This window comes from Serinus canaria, chromosome 1 (assembly GCF_022539315.1).
Source record: "Serinus canaria isolate serCan28SL12 chromosome 1, serCan2020, whole genome shotgun sequence".
Lineage (NCBI taxonomy): Eukaryota > Metazoa > Chordata > Aves > Passeriformes > Fringillidae > Serinus > Serinus canaria.
Window position 1 is genome coordinate 2,112,916 of NC_066313.1, and position 18,807 is coordinate 2,131,722.

The 18,807-nt window shown below is 43.1% G+C and overlaps 3 protein-coding genes across 5 annotated transcripts in view; 2 read left to right on the forward strand and 1 right to left on the reverse strand.

The window, feature by feature from the left end:
- Nucleotides 1–569: 569 nt before the first annotated feature.
- Nucleotides 570–4,934, forward strand: N6AMT1 (N-6 adenine-specific DNA methyltransferase 1). Its single transcript, XM_009092689.4, has 7 exons — nucleotides 570–725; nucleotides 1,555–1,644; nucleotides 2,043–2,133; nucleotides 2,681–2,764; nucleotides 2,871–3,012; nucleotides 3,701–3,828; nucleotides 4,210–4,934. The coding sequence occupies exons 1-6, from the start codon at nucleotides 580–582 to the stop codon at nucleotides 3,805–3,807; spliced, it is 660 nt and encodes a 219-aa protein (XP_009090937.2). The 5' UTR covers nucleotides 570–579; the 3' UTR covers nucleotides 3,808–3,828; nucleotides 4,210–4,934.
- A 5,959-nt stretch (nucleotides 4,935–10,893) lies between these two features.
- Nucleotides 10,894–16,238, reverse strand: CGGBP1 (CGG triplet repeat binding protein 1). 3 transcript variants are annotated; one of them, XM_030234324.2, is made up of 2 exons: nucleotides 16,131–16,238; nucleotides 10,894–13,624 (listed from the first exon to the last, which is right to left on the reverse strand). In XM_030234324.2, exon 2 carries the CDS (start codon nucleotides 13,601–13,603, stop codon nucleotides 13,100–13,102), a length of 504 nt encoding a protein of 167 aa, XP_030090184.1. In that variant the 5' UTR covers nucleotides 13,604–13,624; nucleotides 16,131–16,238; the 3' UTR covers nucleotides 10,894–13,099. The 3 variants fall into 3 exon arrangements, with proteins under 3 accessions (XP_030090184.1, XP_030090182.1, XP_030090183.1); XM_030234322.2 differs by having other exon boundaries at nucleotides 16,116–16,238; XM_030234323.2 differs by having other exon boundaries at nucleotides 16,103–16,238.
- Nucleotides 16,239–16,642: 404 nt separating this feature from the next.
- ZNF654 (zinc finger protein 654) overlaps nucleotides 16,643–18,807 on the forward strand; it is a 30,282-nt gene continuing 28,117 nt past the window's right edge. Inside the window, exon 1 of the mRNA XM_030234688.2 lies at nucleotides 16,643–16,815. Within this exon, the coding sequence (XP_030090548.2) occupies nucleotides 16,684–16,815 (132 nt within the window). The 5' untranslated portion in view covers nucleotides 16,643–16,683. The remainder of the gene's footprint in view (nucleotides 16,816–18,807) is intronic.

Consider the following 18,807-nt stretch of genomic DNA (forward strand, 5'->3'; position numbering starts at 1 on the left):
GTTGCTGCCCCGGGGTCCCTGGAAGTGTCCAAGGCCAGGTTGGACAGGGTTTGGAGCCACCTGGGATAGTGGAAGGTGTCTGATCACGGAGTTTAAATGTCCCTCCCAACCCAAACCAATCGGTGTTTCTTGAAATTCAGATGCTTGGTACATAAGGATGCTGTCTAGTGTTGTTGGCTAAGAATCACAGAAATACAGTCCTTTTATTATTAGAAAACAGAACTTTTTTTGGATATAAGGGTTTCCCCCGTGCGTTTCAGAAACTTCCTCAGCAGCTCTTTCCCTCGGGTTTGTGCTGACTCCCTGTGGTCGTTCCGGTGATGGAATCACCATTTGAGAAGCCGACACCGAAACCAGGAGCAGGAGCAGCACCGCCCCTCTCTCTCGTCCCTCAGGGGCACCGACGGCGGGGATCGCACATAAAACACACCGAGGGTGCTCAGTGTTGGATCGAGGCCATCAGACGCCAGCGCTCCCGCTGCAATTTCGGCTCGAGCACATCCAAACAGCACAGAGGGACGCTGAAGGGACTGGGGTGCGTCCCGCCCGTTCCTGCCCTTGTCCCGCCCCTTCCCCCGGATGCGGGCCGGCATGGCGCTGCCCACCCCGCGGTACGAGCACCTGGGCCCGCGGGGGCCCTTTCGGGACGTGTACGAGCCGGCCGAGGACACCTTCCTGCTGCTCGATGCGCTGGAGCGGGACGCGGACAGCCTGCGGGAGGCTCGGTAGGGCAGGGCGGGCAGGGGAACCGGGAGGAGCGAGCTGATGGGGGATGGCTGGCACAGGGGCCGTGAGGGAGCTCCAGAGGGGCTGCGGAGATGGGGAAGGGCCGGGAGAGGTGAGGTGAGGGGGGATTGCTGGCACAGGGGCCGTGAGGGAGCTCCAGAGGGGCTGCGGAGATGGGGAAGGGCCGGGAGCGGTGAGCTGAGGGGGGATTGCTGGCACAGGGGTGTTAAAGCCATGAGGGAGCTCCAGGGGGGGTGAGACATGGGGAAGAGTGGGGAGAGGTGAGCTGAGGGGGGATTGCTGGCCATGAGGGGGTGTTAAAGCCATGAGGGAGCTCCAGGGGGGGTGAGACATGGGGAAGGGGCTGAGGGCACTCGGCTACCTCAGCCCGGAGAAGGGGAAGCGTCGTCGCTGTCTGCAGCTTTCTCATGAGAGGCAGCAGAGGAGCCAGCACTGGTCCTGCTCTGTGTGAGCTGAGGGAATGGCCTGAAGCTGTGTCGGGAGGGGCTAGGGTGGATATCAGGAAAAGGTTCTTCTCCCGGAGGCTGGTGGGGCGCTGGGAAAAACTCCCCAGGGGATGGTGACAGCACCATGCTTACATAGATCAGAGAATCTTTGGACAGCGCTCCCAGGGATGCACAGGGTGGGATTGTTGGGGTGTCTGTGCAGGGCCAGGGGTTGAATTGGATGATCCTTGGGGGTTCCTTTCAGCTCCAGAAGTTCTGTGATTCTTCAACGTGTTTGAGAGGACAGCATGTTCTATAATGTTGTCTTGACCAATCCCGTGTCTGTTACAAACTAAAGTAATCCAGAGTGTTCTCTCTTTAGAGTCGAGATCTGCCTTGAAATAGGATCTGGATCTGGTGTGGTTTCAACATTTCTGGCTTCTTCTATCCTTGGAACCAGTGCTCTGTACATGTAAGTATAACAGCACCTAAACTGTTGTGTGCAATAATAAAGGATGCTAGCCCAGGATGCTTACCCCTCTCATACATATTTATCATTTTCACATTTTAAAAATTATTCTTTTCTCAATTTTACAGATACATAAATGAAAGCAAAGAGATCCTGTTGAGCATTTCTGAGCTTGTGGTGCAGCCTAAATTATTTACTTCTGTAACAAGTGACTAGTGCTGTGACTAGAAATCCATTTTCCCATTTCTCAGACAAATTTTTAAGCCTACACTTGTGTTTGCTGGGTTTAATCCTTTTAACTCAGAATATTCTGTAATTCTGTGAACTAGTTTATGGTTCATAGGGTTAAACTTCCAGGTACAGAAGCCTAAAACTTACACTTTGTAATATTTCCTTTTTAGATGCACAGATATCAACCCCATGGCAGCTTACTGTACTCAGGAGACAGCTCTGCTTAACAATGTTCACTTGCAGCCTGTCATCACTGACTTGGTAAGAGAGAGGTTTCAATAGTATCTCCTTCATAGTTTGTGTAATTTTTTAATACTTATCGGAGATCATGGAGTCACACAATAGTTAGGTTTGGAAGGGACTTCCAACAGGACATCACCCCCTGTCAAAAAACCCCAACCAGCTACTCAAGCTCTAAAATTCAAAATTAAGCTCTAAAAATTCTTTGTATCAATTAAATAAATCTGTAGATTTAGTTTGGAAAGGGCTGGATGAGGAATTCTATAGTGGCCTGACATTGTCATAGCCCTTTGTCTAAAGTTATGCAGATCTTGGATCTTAGCCTTTGCTGATTTATTTAGAACTTTGGTCTGTTGTTATCTTTAGACTCTTAAAAATTGATATGGAGAAAAGCTAATTTTTCTCTTTAACCCTTTTATATATTTATAAAAGAGGATGTAGATAGGCCACAATAAATGGGATTTAAAATAGCTGAACAACTGCACTATGTAACTGTACTTTTACAAAACATTTGCATTCTTTATGTTCCCAAAAAGAAACCCCACACAATCATCAACTTCACCTGCAGGTCAAAGGATTATCTCCAAGATTAAATGGGACGGTTGATCTGCTGCTGTTTAACCCACCATATGTGGTAACACCTTCTGAAGAGGTAGGAAAACTCTGAAATACACATTAAAAACAGTATTGCTACTGTCTGTTGTTGTGACACTTCTGTCATTCTGTTTTCTGACAATCTTTGCTTTCCTTCTTCCTAGGTGAAAAGCCATGGAATAGAAGCATCCTGGGCTGGGGGCAAACAGGGCAGAGAAGTAATGGATAGGGTTTTCCCATTAGTACCAGACCTGCTTTCACCAGGAGGATTATTCTACTTGGTCACAATTAAAGAAAATAATCCAGGTGATCACTGTCCTTGAAATTCAGATGGGCCAAACCAGGTTTAATATGGTATAAATCAAAATTTATAAAAATTTTATAAATCAAAATTTATTTATCACAGCTAGACTGAAAATGCAAGCAAATTTATCAAAACTAAGAACTCCCCAAGCTAGTTTGGAAAGTGAAAGTGTATGGGACCCCAGAAGCTTTGCAGGAGTTCAGTTCCAAGTCTGAAAGGTGGATTAATTAAGTCTGAATTAATTAATGATGCCAGACCAGTTCTTTCTTATGGAAGAGAATGGTGGTGTTAACTGAAAAGGCTTAGTGGGAGATGTGATGTCTTTCATTTTACAAGTGTAGAGAAAAGATTTGGAATTGTTCCTTGTGATTTAATGCTTAATGGCCACAAATCATGTAATGACAAGATTATTCTTCACATCTGATTTATTTAGCAGCTTTTGTGAGAAGGTGCTACAAATTTCTCCTACAGTTTAGCTTCAGACAGAATTCTGGCAAAATACTGAACTTTGGTTTGTAAACTGTTAACTTTATTTGTGCTTGGTGAGAGATTATTTTGCATAAAAGTTCCTGTCTGAAAGAGTAGGAGGACAGAGTTTATAAACTTTGCTCTGCAGCTTGACAAATATTTTAGAACTACCTTCTATAACCAATTTAAACTCATTTGTAAACACTGCACTTTCCATTGCAGATGAAATTCTGGAAACAATGAAGAAAAGTGGCTTAAAAGGCACACGAGTACTTTCCAGGCAAGCTGGACAAGAGATGCTGACAATCCTCAGATTTAGGAAATCTTGATAACTTCTCTTCACCTGCCAGGTAATAGGCATGAAGAAAATTAAACAGAGTTGCCATTTGGTAAACACTAAAATGAATGCAATCTGCCCTTTGTTAATGGCAGGAACTTACTCATACAAGCAAAACATCAAAAAAGAAATGAACCCAAAAACTGAACTAGGGAACAAAATATCAATGGGTTCATAATGATCTAATATCCTCTGACATAACCAATGCCACACACCAGAGAGTCTCACTTCTACAAGCCAAGCACACGTATCACTTTTAATTTGTAGTCTTCAGTTGTCATTGGTCAGAACCAGGATCATTTTACACCATCAGCATTCACCACAAACTGCAAGTTTACAAGCAGCAGTGTTAAGGTATCCTTTTGTTGGCTTAAAAAGTTCTTTCCTCTCCCAGGATCAGCGTTCTCAGCATGGATCACTTTGGCCAGGATTAAGGACCAGAGTCTTCCACGTCCCTCTGACCTTCAGAGAAGAAGAAAGAGCCTGGTTAAAATACACAGATGCTCAGAAGCACAAAAAGCACTTGGAGGAAGTTTGGATCAGTGCACAGATGGAAATGCAGTGGCACTTTATACAATGCAAAATGTGAACGCATGGTTAGGAATTGTTTCACATGTTCTCACATAGCTGTCAGATATTTTTACTACTCAGGGTACTGAACTTCTCATCTCTTCCAGCATATGTTCTAGCAACAGATAAGGATGATTCTCCAATTCTTCAATCCCTTATAATGAGCACAACAGTTCTGCAACTCATTAGACACCTTCCCTGAGCTTCAGAGATGGCTTCTCAAGGAATGATGGAAAATTTTATTTTAGTAATTTTACATATTTATATTGCCATTGGGATTTTTTGAGGAATGCAATTTTGCAAATAGAAATTGAATTTTAGTGCTTTGCACTTCCCCCCCCCCCCCCATTTTAAAGAAACACTAATGTAGATTTTCTGGTGTACCCTGGAGGGTTTGGTGGGGCTCTCATTGTTTTGTCTGTGGATACAAAGCTTAAATAAGTTGACTTCAACTCCCAGCTTACTTTTGACCAAAATAAAAACCAAACAGGTTTAGAAGGGGTAAGATGGAAGTGCATTAAAAAAAAAATTCTATCATGGTTCTGTAGAGACTGACTTGCAAGACTTTTATTTGTGTAATGCTCCTATAAACATTATTTTGATATTTGTAGTAATTTGTGTCGTTTTAGCAGTGCTTTATCACAGGAGGGTTCTGGGCACAGTGTAGTCCTCACATCAGTCCAAATTAGCAGAGCCTTTTACTCAAAAACTTAGAGTTGAAAGTGGGATGATAATTATATGTGATTAAGCTAAATAATTGCAGATATACTGTCAAATTAATTTGACTGCAGACTGGGCCTAGAGAGCTTGTAGGATTTCTGGAATTTCAAGCTCAGGGTTGAATGCTACGAAAACCTTTGGCTGTGGTTCAAAAGTACTTTGTCTTCAGGTGCTGGAGTTCTTACCTGGCCACTTACTGAATATTTTTCAGTTATTATCGTTATCTTCCTCTTCAGTTAAATTAGGAGGCTCTGCTATGGTAATAAAATAAGACCCATTATTTGCAGGGTGCACTGAGCACTGCTTTGGTTTCTGTTCTCCACCTGTAATGTTTAATAGCTACAGACAGGTTTAATTATGAGGCCATATCTTATTGTAAACTTGATAATTTCTCTGAGCCAGTGTTTTCTGAAGAATCTACAGGAATATCCTTTTTATCAACATGACTGGAGAAACCTTTATTGTCTGGGCATTGGAAAGAGAAGGTGATCCTGAGGGTTTAAAAAACATCTCCTCTTCTCTGCCTCCTGCCTCCCCTCATAGAGTAATGAACAAAGCTGCAGGGTTTTTTTGTTTTTTTAAAGATCCTCCTGTACGTGAAATTTTTATTTTGCAAGAAGCAACATAGCAGAGAGGAGGGATGCAAAGCAGGATTTTAAATGTATTCAGTGCTTCTGCATGGTTCTAATTCAACATCAATCAATTAAGAAGTTGAAAAAATTCATTATTAACACAGCAATCTGCACTGTAAGGGAGGATTGTTTCTGGTGCTTGTTCTCAGAATCTTCATAAGGACAAGTAATTTGGATTTTGTGTGTTGCTTTCTCAGCATGTCTTTTAAGATTGTTTTTTTCTTTCAGTATTTTTAAGACATTGAAGCACTTAGCTGAACCTTCCCAACAACTTTTGCCCACGCCAAGTTTCTTCATAAAGTTTGAACCAAATTGAAGGCAAACAGGAATTTTGTATATAGCAATTGTCACCTCTGCTTATGATGGAAATGCTTACCAAAGTCTAAGTTATCAGGGTTTTTTTTTCCAGAGTAATATTTTTGAGAAAATAATGGAATCACTTTCTGAAATGTTATGTTTGGATTTCTTTTTTCTATTGAAAATTTTGTGTTTGGATGGTGTGATCAGGAGAATCCTACTGATGTTATGAGGAGCTGAAAAAGCCTGACAAAAACTCCAATCCAGCCTAAATGGAAAATATTTATGGAAGAGAACTTGAGTGTAACTGCACACACAGCAGGGCTCCACTTGAGCCAAAACACTCCTACCACAAATTGTATTTTTGTGCACTGAAGACACCTGGTGGCTGCATCCACAGCCAGCTCTGAAAGAAAAATTGGTTATTCAGGGAAGTTTTTCTCTTGTTGAGACTTAATTACCACCTTGAGCCATTTTATTTTTATGATACCATTAAGATACAAATGAGATCTTTTCAATCTCCAAATCATAATTTACATTTTTAATTCTGTTTTTTAACTCGGTCCATGGATTTGAGACACTGCAAGAGTATAGTTTTGCTTTAAAAGCATGTTTCAAGGGATAGTAAATGCTAAAAATACAGAATAAGTACTTGTCAAAGTAAGGAATAAGAGTCCTAATCCTAAACTGTGTCATTAGGAAAGGGAGATGGCAGAATGTCACCAGGTGAGCACTGATTTTCACTGTCTGTAGTAAACTCAGTAACTTCTTTGTTGAATCCTAAGAAATGTCAGGTATTTAAAAATCCTCATTCAGTGTAATTGAGTTCAAAGAACTTATTCCATTTAAACACAACTAGCACAGTTCTCTGTATTAGATATGATTATTTTGGAGGAAAAGGCTCCAAAAACATGGGGTGAAGTTCAGACCTGAGGATTGCTACAAACAGAAGCGTTTTTTACCTGATTCAGTCCCCTTTGTCAGTGCTGTTGCTACTTTACTGAAGGCAAGTGAAAAGAAAAACCCAACCATAATTTATGCAGTGTTCTTTCTGTTCCACCTCAGTTTCTCTTCTGACAAGACCAATGTTCTATTTTGGGGCTGCTTTTTTCCTGTTTGCAGGAAACCACAGAGTGAGACACAGCGTTCTGAGAGTGGGCTGCAGGAAGTCTGCTGAAAATTACCTTTTAACACTGCGTGAAGGAGGTTTTAGTGCCTTAAAGGAACAGCCATGTTCCAGTGTCCCATCAGCTCCTTGCCTGTCACTGGTGATCCCAGAGCTCAGGATTTACTGCTGCACCAGCCAAGGTAGCCCCTGCAGTTTTACTCCTCTAATTCCCTGTTAGAGGAGGGGGTCAGCTCCTTCATTTTGATGCAAGTCCTTCACAACATGAGATTCTTTGCATCTCCCCACTTTTCCCTCAGCAGTCTCAGTATCAGGAGATGAGCTGAGCCTGATTAAACGAAAGCACACCTCTTGAGCCAGGTTGTGGATTGTAGGCTCAGCTTGGGTGCTCTCATGAGGGGGCTGGGTTCATTCTGTCCAGAGCTGGTTAAAGCTCCACTTGGGGGTTTGTTGTCTGTAAAACACTTCCCTAAGTGCAGCCATGGGTATTGTAGGTGTTGAATTTGTCTTGGAGTAATGACAGGCTTCAGAAGTAAGGGGAGGGAAGAAGCAATTTAGAGCTAATTATAGAAGAATTGAGGTGAGAAGGTGTCAGTTACTGCAGTGTAATTGAATGCTGAATTGGAGCTATTTTGTACACTGGAGGACAGATAAAAAAACCACTTGAGGCAAACCAATATACAAACCCCTCCTAAGAACCTCCAAAGTCCCTAAATACTTTTTTTCCAGCTCTGAACAGAACTACTGAACAGTATTTTCAGCTGAGCAGCAGTAGCTCTCTCTATTCCAACTCTCATCCTGCACTTTCTGCTTCTACCTGAGATGTGCCTGCACATATGAAAGACGTGGTCACACGAGCTACAAATCCCAGACCCCTTGTATAAAAAGTGGTGGGATGAGGGAAAAAACCCAAAAACTGTCAAAGATTGTCTCTCCTTCAGCCTATGCAAATAACAAATGTCAGACCTAATTATCAATATCACTGTGGCCTGAAAGCTGTGTGTGAACCTACTGCATCCTGGATATGGATTGAAGTGCCTTGATTCAGTTAAAAAGGTAAAATGATACCATCAAAATTTAGCATGGCCTAATTACATGAGCTTTAAATATTTGCTTCACCTGGTTCTGCATCAGCTTCCACAAAAATCCTGACTGATATATTGATTTTGCAAGTGTGCATGTGCTGTTTCATACACAAATTGTCCACACAAGAAAATTTTACAAAGAGTATATTTATTTCTATTCTGCTTTTCCATTTCACAACAAAAAGCACTTGATCTTAATGTGCTGTGACCTGGAAATGACTGAAAATGAGAAAATGATGGTTCATAAATTCATCAGTCAAGAGGTTGCCTGAATTTATCATTGATCCATCCTGAGATATCAAGACAGGTCAGAATTCAGGAAAAGAAATGTGTAAACAATCAAACCCACGCTTGATGATGATAATTTTTAAAGGGTTGATGTTATTTGCTCAATTTTCATGAAGTCCCCAAGGGAGAGGGATCAAACTGTGACCTTTTTGGTTTCTTCCACACCGCAGAAGCCCTTCCTGAAAAGATCTGAGGCCTTGGGTAGCTGCAAGATCCTGTACTACAAATGGTTTACTGCAGTGTCAATACGTACAAAAATCATTCCACCTGGTATTCACTTGGAGCAGAAGGCATCATTAGGGAATTTCTGTCACCATCAAGAAAATCAGGAATTGACAGGAAGCAGAGGTTTTGTATAACCAGTCCTGAAACAGACTTCAGTGTCATTGCACAGGTAAATCAACCAAATGCTTCAATATCTGATGTTATCTTAGGCTACAGCAGCAGCTCCTTAAATTTTCCTGTCCCCACTTGATTGGTAAAATAAGAGACTATGCATAAATTCTATAAAAAAGGAATACCTTTATTTTTTTTTTAAGAGACCGTTTTTTCATTACCAAGTGAAAACTTTACAATGTAAAGTAGTTCTCTCCAGTATTGTTTTAATATAAAAACTTAAATCACTTACTCTGGTCTTACTGTTCCTACAGGAAGTCTTGTGGCACTGCAGGACTCAGGTATCTTCAGCCTCACTCTAGTATCTAATCATAAGTTCATGACTTATTTTTTTAAATAAAACCATTTCTGTGGCCACTCACCATCAACAAAACATCCCTACCACCAAAACAAAAATAAAGCATCTTCATCAGACCAAAAGAGACTAAACTCTAACAGCACTATTACAGTGAGAAACTTTGTTAAAATAAAAATATTTTGGAAGTTAGACACGACTTTAAAATTGTACAAAGACAACAAGCACTCAAATTACACAGAGTAAGTAGCAGTGAGTACAATGTGAATGCAACAACAGTGAGCCTTGCCTCTTTTTATATGTAAATATAAATAGAGATTATCCTTGACAAACTTCCAGCTTTTTTTTTTTTCCTTTTTCCTGAAAATCAGCTCATTATGCTGTAAAACTCAAGAGGGAGCATCTCACTCTTCAGTTCAACAGAATTGCTAAAAGGGGTTTTGGCTAAAACCAGCCTTTCTATCATGAGAATATCCCATACTGTGCAGAACAAGTTTCTCTCTCCACTGAAAAACTATTGCCTTTTATCATACTGAATGCTTCACCTTCCCATGGGACCTGCCAAATTACAGGCTTCAAAATGATTAAAAATTCTGAAGCTTGCTCCCGTATTTTCAAGAACATGCAAGCTGAAACTGTCATGGTGTGTCAATGTAAGGAGTCACACAACAGAGAAAAGTTTTGTTTCAAGAAAAACACTTGGGAGTAATTTCAGCTAACTTGGCTAAATTAATTTAAGTATTGGTCAGAGAAGAAATTATTTCTTTTAATTCTTTTTCTGTTACATTTAGAGTTCAAATATATTCCTAAAACCACATGGCAGAAAGTATCCCTTAGAGCTTGTCCCTACATTTGGGATGTAAAATGAAAAGTTGACACTGTTACCATCCTCTCTTTACTTCTGAGTTTTCTTCTTTACATTCTTGCACAAGAAATTAATCCCCCATGGAAACTGTGCAAACAACTCCATCACAGCCTCAAAACTAGGATTTAGTTCTTCCTTAGGTTTAGATGAGAAAACTTCTGCTGTAAATCTTCCCTGAGATCAACAGCAATTAAAAGAAAGTTATGTTTTATCCATCTGCAGCCATACTGGCAAAAATATGTTCTGAATTTAAGTGTTTGCAGGACTCTGTTTCATGATAGAATGCAACCACCTACTCATATTTTCTCTAAAAATGCCTTCATGATTTGGGTTATATTCATGATTTTAAACTTATTCATTCTTTCTAGATTACATGGAAGTGCTTTATTTTTCATAGCTTTACTCCATTATTAATGTTTGTTGCAATGGATCAACACCTTGATTTTCAAAAAAGCTTGAAAAGTATTGTGGCTTTATTTTTAAATGAAAATATCCTATTATTAAGACAGCAGTGTCCTGCAAATTGAGTCCATCACACTTGCCAATTGCTTCATTTTTATGTTAAACTGTAAATTTGGAAGCAACTTGATTTTGTTTCTTCTTTTTTTTTTTTCAGTTATGCAAGAGCCTATTTAATGTTCCCATGAAGCTTTCAAAATGTCTGTCAGTCTGTCAGTCAAGGGAAGAACACACAGCATCTAATCCTATATAAAATTGTTACAGGGTGCAGCCTGGAAAATCCCATGTTAGCAAAACTGAGTGAACTAGCCCAAATTCCTTTTGACCATCCCATTTCTCTAGCTGCTTTTCTTTTCTTTTCTTTTCTTTTCTTTTCTTTTCTTTTCTTTTCTTTTCTTTTCTTTTCTTTTCTTTTCTTTTCTTTTCTTTTCTTTTCTTTTCTTTTCTTTTCTCAATCTCCCATTATTCTCCATTTGCTTCAATTCTAAGATAGCATTGCTGAGGTTTCAATAAAGATTGAAAATTAAAGCAAGGATGTTGTTTCACTGTAAGGAAACAGCAGCTGTGAGAAAATACTTTCAGTTCTTGTCAGGACAGAAAAGGCCATTGGCAGTTTACCTTTCACTTGGCTTCAGAAGATTTATTAAACAGTTCTAGCCCAAGGCAGTTAAGGATTTTAAGGTAAACCCAAACTTGTGCAATAAAAAATTATATTTAGGAAGGCATATCTTCATCTCTAGGATTAGATTAAAAAGTTGCTACTGTTATATCTGTCTGAAGTCCTAGACCAGCCGTGGGCTGAGCACCCCTGGATTGATGCATATGGGTAAGAAACCTTCTGCTTTTTAGTTTTGTCCATTTATTCCAGCTGGTTTTATAGCAGGAACACAAGTGCATTTCTGCAGACTAATTGCACAAAAAAATAGTTGTTACTAAGTATGTAAGTCTCTCTCAGCCCAGCAAAGGAGACTGCTCTAGATACAAGTGGGAAATAGCTCTAAACTCAGAATAATCTGGTTATTTTGTCTCTTTTCAGCAATTCCTTGGTATTGCTGTATATAAACTGCTGTGAAACTCTGCTGGGGAAAGGAAGCTGGACAACTGGCTCCACACTCAGGAGTTAAAGCATCCTTATGTCATTGTACCCATGGAGAGGGAAGATTCCTGTGCTCCCAGGAGATGCTTGGCACCTGTCTGAACCCAGAGCATCTCCAGGAGACCTAGAGCAGGCAAAGGTCAGTTGTATTCCAGCACTTTGCACAGTACTCCTTCCTTTAATTCCAAACCTTTATGGAATATTTGTGTTAGTGAACTATTTGGCATCATCATTTGGAGTAGCTTAGTAACTATTAACTAGATTTTGGAGAGAGCAACGTTATTGAAATTCTTCAATTTCCCATTTTGCTTTCTGCCAGTCCAATAGATGTGGCCGTGGCACAGAGTAAGAAATACAGCCTTATAAGTTCAAAATGTATCTGCCTTCCTACTTGTGTTTACAAGTACTGAAGAACCTTTGCAGTAACTGCTTTAAAAACTATTTTAAACACTTCACCTCCCTTGACTGAAAGGCTGATGATAAGGCCAGATGTGTAAAGGACCTTCAGGGGAAGATGGAGCAGCCTCTTCTCCTGTGTACAATGAAAAAACCTTCCCAAGTCCTCAGTTTAGTGCCTCTACCATCCCCATTTTAGATTTAGCTTTGTCCTGCTAGTAGGGAAAAGGCAGTAATCTCTGCTAAGAACTTGGTCCAGCATAAGTTTCACTTGACAGCAGCTGCACTGCAAACCACACTCAGTTACTGGTTTGTCTACTCAGCTTTCAAATATTGGCACTGAAATGGAAGGGGGCATGTGAAACCAAGACAAAGGAACGGTGATTTTAGAAAAGCAGACATGGCAAACCTGCAGAACTCCCAGCCTTATGAGAATGGTGGAGTTCAGAGGTCAGTACAAGAGACTGGCTGGTTAAGCTGGATAATGAATACATCCACAGTTGCACCAAACAGCATAAGAGAAAGTTCTAGAAGAAAAATGTTTCCTGTTTCAAAACGTAAACCAAGCTTGAATAGAAAGTTGCAATAGTCCTCCCCCAACAGAGCAGTGATATTTTAACTAACCATCCTAGAGCTTCTTGCATTTCAAAGGTGTAGCACCTCTTCTTGGTCACTCAGGGACAGGTTACTGGACACAGCAATCCACTGCCACGAGCAGCAATCCCTACCACACCATCTTCTTAGATGCACTGTGAACCGGGGTCCACCCTTCAAGTGCCTTTTTCTCAGCTTCAGTTACAGCTGAACAGAGATCAGGTGTTTGCCAGGGATGCTCCCTACATTCCTCATGAGCTCTACATCAATGTAGCTCTGAAGTTCAGGCAGGGTTAGCAACAATCTGTGGCACACTGCCAAGTTCGGGAGTAGATTGTCATTTCTACAAGAATACAAAATAGCTTGTAAAATCAATATGTAACACTGTATATATGCATGAATATAAAAATAAACCACACCATCAATATGTAAAACTTCACAACAAGGATGAAAACAGTTCTCTTCTCAACGGTCTTCAGTGTTGATGAGCTGGTTCTCATTGTCATAGCCATCAGGCAGATAGGCTTTCCTTAGCTGCTCCGACTTGGGTATGGAGCTGCCGTTCTTAACGTAGCGGGACAGGAAGGCTCGCACAGAGGGGTGATCTGCCTTCTCCAGGGGGATATTGGCCTCCAGGCACATTTTCACAAAGTCCTGGATCACGCTGCTTTTCTCTGTCTGGGCAGCGCTGTTGCACTGCAGGGAGGCAGTCAGAGTCCTTTGCTTCTTCCTGACATTCTGCTCCTCGAACTCGGCCTTCCTCTTGGTGTGTGTTTTGGACTTGAGGTGGTCGTTGATGGCGGACTTGCGGACGTGGTTCAGCACCACGTTGCAGGAGGTGCAGAAGAGCTTCCCCCCGTCCTCGTGCAGCTCGCTGCCGAACTCGGTCACGCGGTCCTGGGGGGTCACGTACAGAGCGGTCTTGGAGCGGTTCCGCGACGGCGCCGACTTCACCCCGAAGCGCTCCATCGCTGCCTCCGGCCCGCAAAGCTGGGGAACCAAACAAGAGTTCATTCAATGTCCAGCCTGGCACCTGCTGACACCTAAAATGTCATTAGTTACACCTAAGACACGTTTGTGACACTGCTATTGAAAGGATTTTCATCTGCAAGTCCAGTTAAATGGGAGAATGAAGTTCCTTGTGGGTCATGGTAAAACACTTTTGTGGTTTGCTTTTTAGATTTATTAAGAGGAGTGGTTTTTGTTATTTATATATATGTAGGGGGATAGAATATAACAAAATAAAGATAGTGTAGAAAGTAATCTTACCCCTAAGGAGTTGCAGCTGGGCCAATTATCAAAGATTAGGAACAGGCCTGATTTTACCCAGCCACAGCTGCAACGAAGGAAGAAGAGTGCTATAAAAGAGTGGGTTGGCTAGTTGAGAAGGGAACTGGTTTTAGTTGGCTGCTTTGTGAAGAAAGAGTCAGTGCTCTAAGTGCCCTAAGAGCTGCCCAGCAGAAACACCAAGAAGGTATAAAACTTTTGTGAAAAGGCGACAGCAATGTGGAACCCCTGCAATAAGATGACAACAAGTTACTGTAAGAGTCTATCTGGACTTTTAGTATAAGATTTTATTAATATGGTGAGAGTTTTTTTCTATTTGGTTTTTGAATAGTATTTATTGTGAATCTGTTAAGATTGTGGTGGTTATATATGTGGAGTTATAAGGTATTAGATTGTAATTGTAGAAAGTGTTTTTAAATAATTATTTGAACTTATTCTCACGCCACTAATATTGAGGTGACTCAAGAGAACCCTCAAAACTCAATCTGTTAATCACTTAAAGTCAAACAAAATCACTTTTTGCTTTTCTTGAAGAGCCTTCTTCATCCTTTACACATTAGGACAAAGGGTACTTTCTTCTTAGCATTTTCAACATATTTGATAGTATCGTAATTATGCTGAATCAGTGATTTTCTGTGTATTTTTTCCATATCAAGCAAGAAAACCATTACTCTAACTTTTAAAAGTCAGTAACCCCCAACAAAAAACAACCCCAAAACAAACCAAAGCTTTGCCAGCACTTGTTAGGAAACAGCCCTAGTTTTTAAACCACAAGTATTAGATTAAACCTGGAGCTTAGAGCAAATAATTTCGTCACTGCAATTACTGCTGGAACAGCTTAATGGGAACATAGAATTGTATCTATTGCCATGCAAAATAAGAAAGTGTATTTTCAAGGAGGTTTAACATCACTCCAAACTAGACCATGTCACCAAAGCAGGCAATAACCCAGTTAAGTGCTCTGAAATCAAAGTGTCCTTTTGTTGTTGAGGTATGGAGTAGCTACTGCAAATCCCATCTGAAGATAATTTACTTTATTTTTCAAGTAAAGTTGAAGTCAAGTAACAGCTCTGTTCAGGTTTGAGGTTTTCTGAGCAAAATTAACGGTCACCACATTAGCTACCCATTTCATTAAAAAAAACCAAAACCCAAACAAAAAAACCCAAAAAGGCAACAGTGTTTCTTCTAAGTATCCTGATACCTCCGAATGTACTTCTCTGCACTTGTTTTCTTTTGTTACCCAGCTTGCTGTGATGACATTAAAAAAAAAAAAGGGTTGAATACAGTTTCTGCTGTCCAGAATGGGTTTTCCCCACCCTGGAACTAAAGGAACAGAGAATTCTGTCTTCAACACTCTTTTTTCTTAAGCCACTGCTACATGAAAAGGTTACAAGCTTTTGCAAAAAAAAAAAAAGGAAACAAAGATCTTGGTATTAGCTACTTTCCTAGTGAATTTTTTTTTGCTCTCACTGGGGTTTCACCATAAATCTTAGACTGATAGCAACGATCTTTATCCAGCATCAATGTAACCTTCTTCATTATTTTCCTTGCTTTATACATGAGTTTCCTAAGCAACCATTTCCTGAAATCAAGCCGAAAACAAGTCTTAATCCAACACTAACTTGTTGCTTCGGCTTCTGAAAGACCAAAAAAAAAAAATTCCCCCACCAAACCAGGTGTTTGTAGTCTTACTGCAGCAAAATAGCCAAATCTCCCGGGATTCCTAGAGCAGCAGAACACAGGATTTTTGGTAGGCCTAATTTTTTTTTGGCGGGGGGAGAGGGTGTCAAGTTTTGGCGTAGTTTCTTTTCGGAGGGCTGCTGCCTTCCCACCTCGGGGTGCCCCCGGATCCTCTCTCCGGGACACTCCGGGCGAGGCGGCTGCTCCGGGGTCTCGGCTGTGACCGCTGTCACCGCAGCGGAGCCGCTGGGTGAGTAGCACGGCGAGTCTGCATCTCTAAGTGCCGGGCGGGTTCCGGGACTATTACTCGTTGCGTTCCTTCCTCGGGTTTGTCCCCCAAGCTGCCGGCACCGTGTGCCCTGCGCGGGTGAAACGCGCGGGGCCCGGCCCGGCCCGGCACAGCCCAGGCCCCGTGGCTGCGGCCCTTCCCCGCAGCGCGGGTGTTTCCCCGGGAGACTCCGCAGCCTCCTCCCCACGCGCGGCTCCGCCCCGGCCCCGTACCGTGCACCATTACCCGCAGCGGCAGCACCTCCTGCCCGGGGCCGCCCCGGGGTTGCTCCGCCGCCGCCGCTCAGCGCTGGGCCCCGCCGGGCCGGGCCGGACGCGCCGCTCCCCCGCAGCCGCACGGCCTCGCCCACCCCGCCGGGCCGCCCCCGCCGCCGGAAGTCACTTGCTGATTGGTTCGCTGCGGAGATGGGCAAGGCTTGAGCCCAATTAAAAGTGAGGGGCGGGCGTGAGAGCGCTGATAGAGGCGCGGGCTGACCAATCAGAGCGCGGGCGGCGGCGCGCCGCGGACGGGGCATCGGGCGGGCAGTTGCGGTGGGGGGTGTGACAGATGGGGGAGCAGCCAGTGGAAAGGGGGGACCGAAGTAACGACGAGACTTTTCCACCAATCGCAGCGCGCTCCTGCGAAGGAGCGGAGCCAGAGGTAAGCGGTGCTTTGATTGGCAGAGGGGGTGGACCAATGGGAGCGCGGCGCGGCGGGGGCGTGGCCGGACGCTTGGCGGCGCGGCGGGGGTGGCTCTTCCGGCGCGGCGGGGCGGGGCGGCGGCGCTCGGTACGCGCGGGGCGGCGGGGCCGCCATGGCGGAAGACGAGAGCGACCAGGAGTCGGAGCGGCTCAGCGAGGAGCTGGAGGCGCTGGCGGCGCCAGGGCTCCCGGCCGGGCTGCCCGCTCTGCTCCGCAGCCAGTACTACTGCCGCCGCTTCTGCCAGGTGAGCGCCGCGGCGCGGGGGCAGTGCCGGGGGCAGCGGCTAAGAGAGCCGGGCCGGGCCCTCACGCTGCCGGGCCGAGGAGCGGGGCGCGGCCCGGGGGAGCGGGGCTGGGCCGGGCGGGCAGGGAGGCTCCCGCGGGGAAGGGAAGGAAGGCGAGGCGGGTCCCGGAGCGGGCAGGGAGAGCCGGGGGCGGCTGCCGGGACACGCGTGGTGGTGCCGGTGCTGCGGGCAGAACGATCCAGGGTGGCTTCGCTTGCGTGGCCGAGAGGCAAGAAGGGCCTCAGGGGTGGTTCTCGTCTCGCTGACCGGTTTAGACCAGGTTGTTCTATATTTTTTAGGGTTTTCTCCTTTAAAAAGCAGCTTTTTCTCGATGCGGGCCCAGGATCCTTGTGCTCCTCGCAAGCCCTTTAGGTGTGCCTTGCAAAGTGACAAGCACCAACAGGTTGCTTCTCCTGGTTGCTTTCATCAGCAGGTGTGGATGGAACATTAGTTATCCTTGGTGTATTCCAGCCACGCCACTTGCTGCTGCCCGAGACACAGCCCAGCGGTTATTTTATACAGAACTGCTTCCTTTTATCAACTTTTTGACTTATCTCACCTCTACAGTTGTCTTTTGCCGTCTACAAAAGTGCGATGCCGTGTTGTCACTTTGTTTCTGTTTCATCATTCAGTGAAACATCCTAGTTGAAATATAATTTACTGCTATATGTACTTAAAATAATCTCTGGGGGCATTCTCCTCACTAAGCCCATGGGTTGCTTTTTGGGACTGTTAATCCTTTCATATTTTCTTCTGTTTTATAATATCTCAAAAATTGCAGAGCCAGTAAAAGGAGGAGCAAATTTTTTGCAAGTCTGGCATTTTCTACAACTGTAAGGAATGACAGCCATGTTTGAGAATGTTGGCTGGTTGCAAAGACATTTACTTTTGCTCGACCCTGAGGGTTTTATCTTAAATTTTACTCTCTCTGCTTACTGTATGTTGAATTCATTGTGTTGAGGAAGTCCAGACAGGGCGATGGCTTCATGTACTGATGCCAATTCCAGGGAAAAGTATAAATTAGTAGGAAACAGAAGAGGACAAGAGAGAGGAAGAATTTTCCTGTGAAATAGTTGTATCACAAGTGTTTTATGTGTTATATATCTCGTTGATTTCTGCAGATTTTTTTTTTGTGTGTGTTTGTGTGTGTGGGGAGATTGCCAAACCCTCTCCCTGCTTTGAGTTGATGAACTCTCCAGAAAAGCAGCCAATGTTCTGAGTATGTAAAGGGCTCTGCTCCTTTTCTCTTAAACTTTCTTTTCAACAATGCATAGTTTAAATAATCCTGATGAGAGCAAGTTTATATATTAACAGTTTATCCCCAGGGTTTCTTTTTTTTTTGCTTGTTTTGTGTAAATTTGGCCTGGTGTGAACAGCAGTCATGTGCTCAAGGTAATCAGTGTTTTGTTTAAACATGTTTTTTACTAATGGGGTTTTCAGCTGATTTAACTACACAAGCACAAGATCTGAAGGGGTGTGCTGGTTTGAAATCCCGTAACTGTGTGACATTCATGGATTGACAACAAATGAAGTTGTATGTGCTCCACATGAGCTCATTTTCCCTCCTGGGGTTGACACTGTGTAACTATACATGTTATATATATATATTTGTACTTTTCTATCCAGATCTCCTGAAGGATGTGTTTGGCTGCTGTACAGACTGAGCCTTCCCACCTCACTCCACTTTGCACTGCTAACACAGTTTTGCTTGTCTTTATACTCATTTGGCCCTTCTGCAGATCCTGATTTCCCTCCTGTGCTCCTGGTTTTGTGTCCTAAGTGGAACAGCACTTGTAGAAATAGTTGCTTAGTGATGGTGCAGTGAGTTTGGACTCCCCAAAAGAAACATTGTTATTTTCAGAATAACAACCTATCAAAATGCTTTGTTGTGCTTCAGACATGGGGGCTGGAGCTTGCTGTTACCTGAAAATAATATTATTTAGATTGCTTGTA

Bases quoted from the DNA above. Each gene is read 5' to 3' on its own strand.
- N6AMT1 (XM_009092689.4), top strand. From the start codon at position 580: ATGCGGGCCGGCATGGCGCTGCCCACCCCGCGGTACGAGCACCTGGGC. The intron at 726-1,554 runs GTAGGGCAGGGC...TTCTCTCTTTAG, and splicing joins GACAGCCTGCGGGAGGCTCG to AGTCGAGATCTGCCTTGAAA. The intron at 3,013-3,700 runs GTGATCACTGTC...TTTCCATTGCAG, and splicing joins AATTAAAGAAAATAATCCAG to ATGAAATTCTGGAAACAATG.
- CGGBP1 (XM_030234324.2), bottom strand. From the start codon at position 13,603: ATGGAGCGCTTCGGGGTGAAGTCGGCGCCGTCGCGGAACCGCTCCAAG.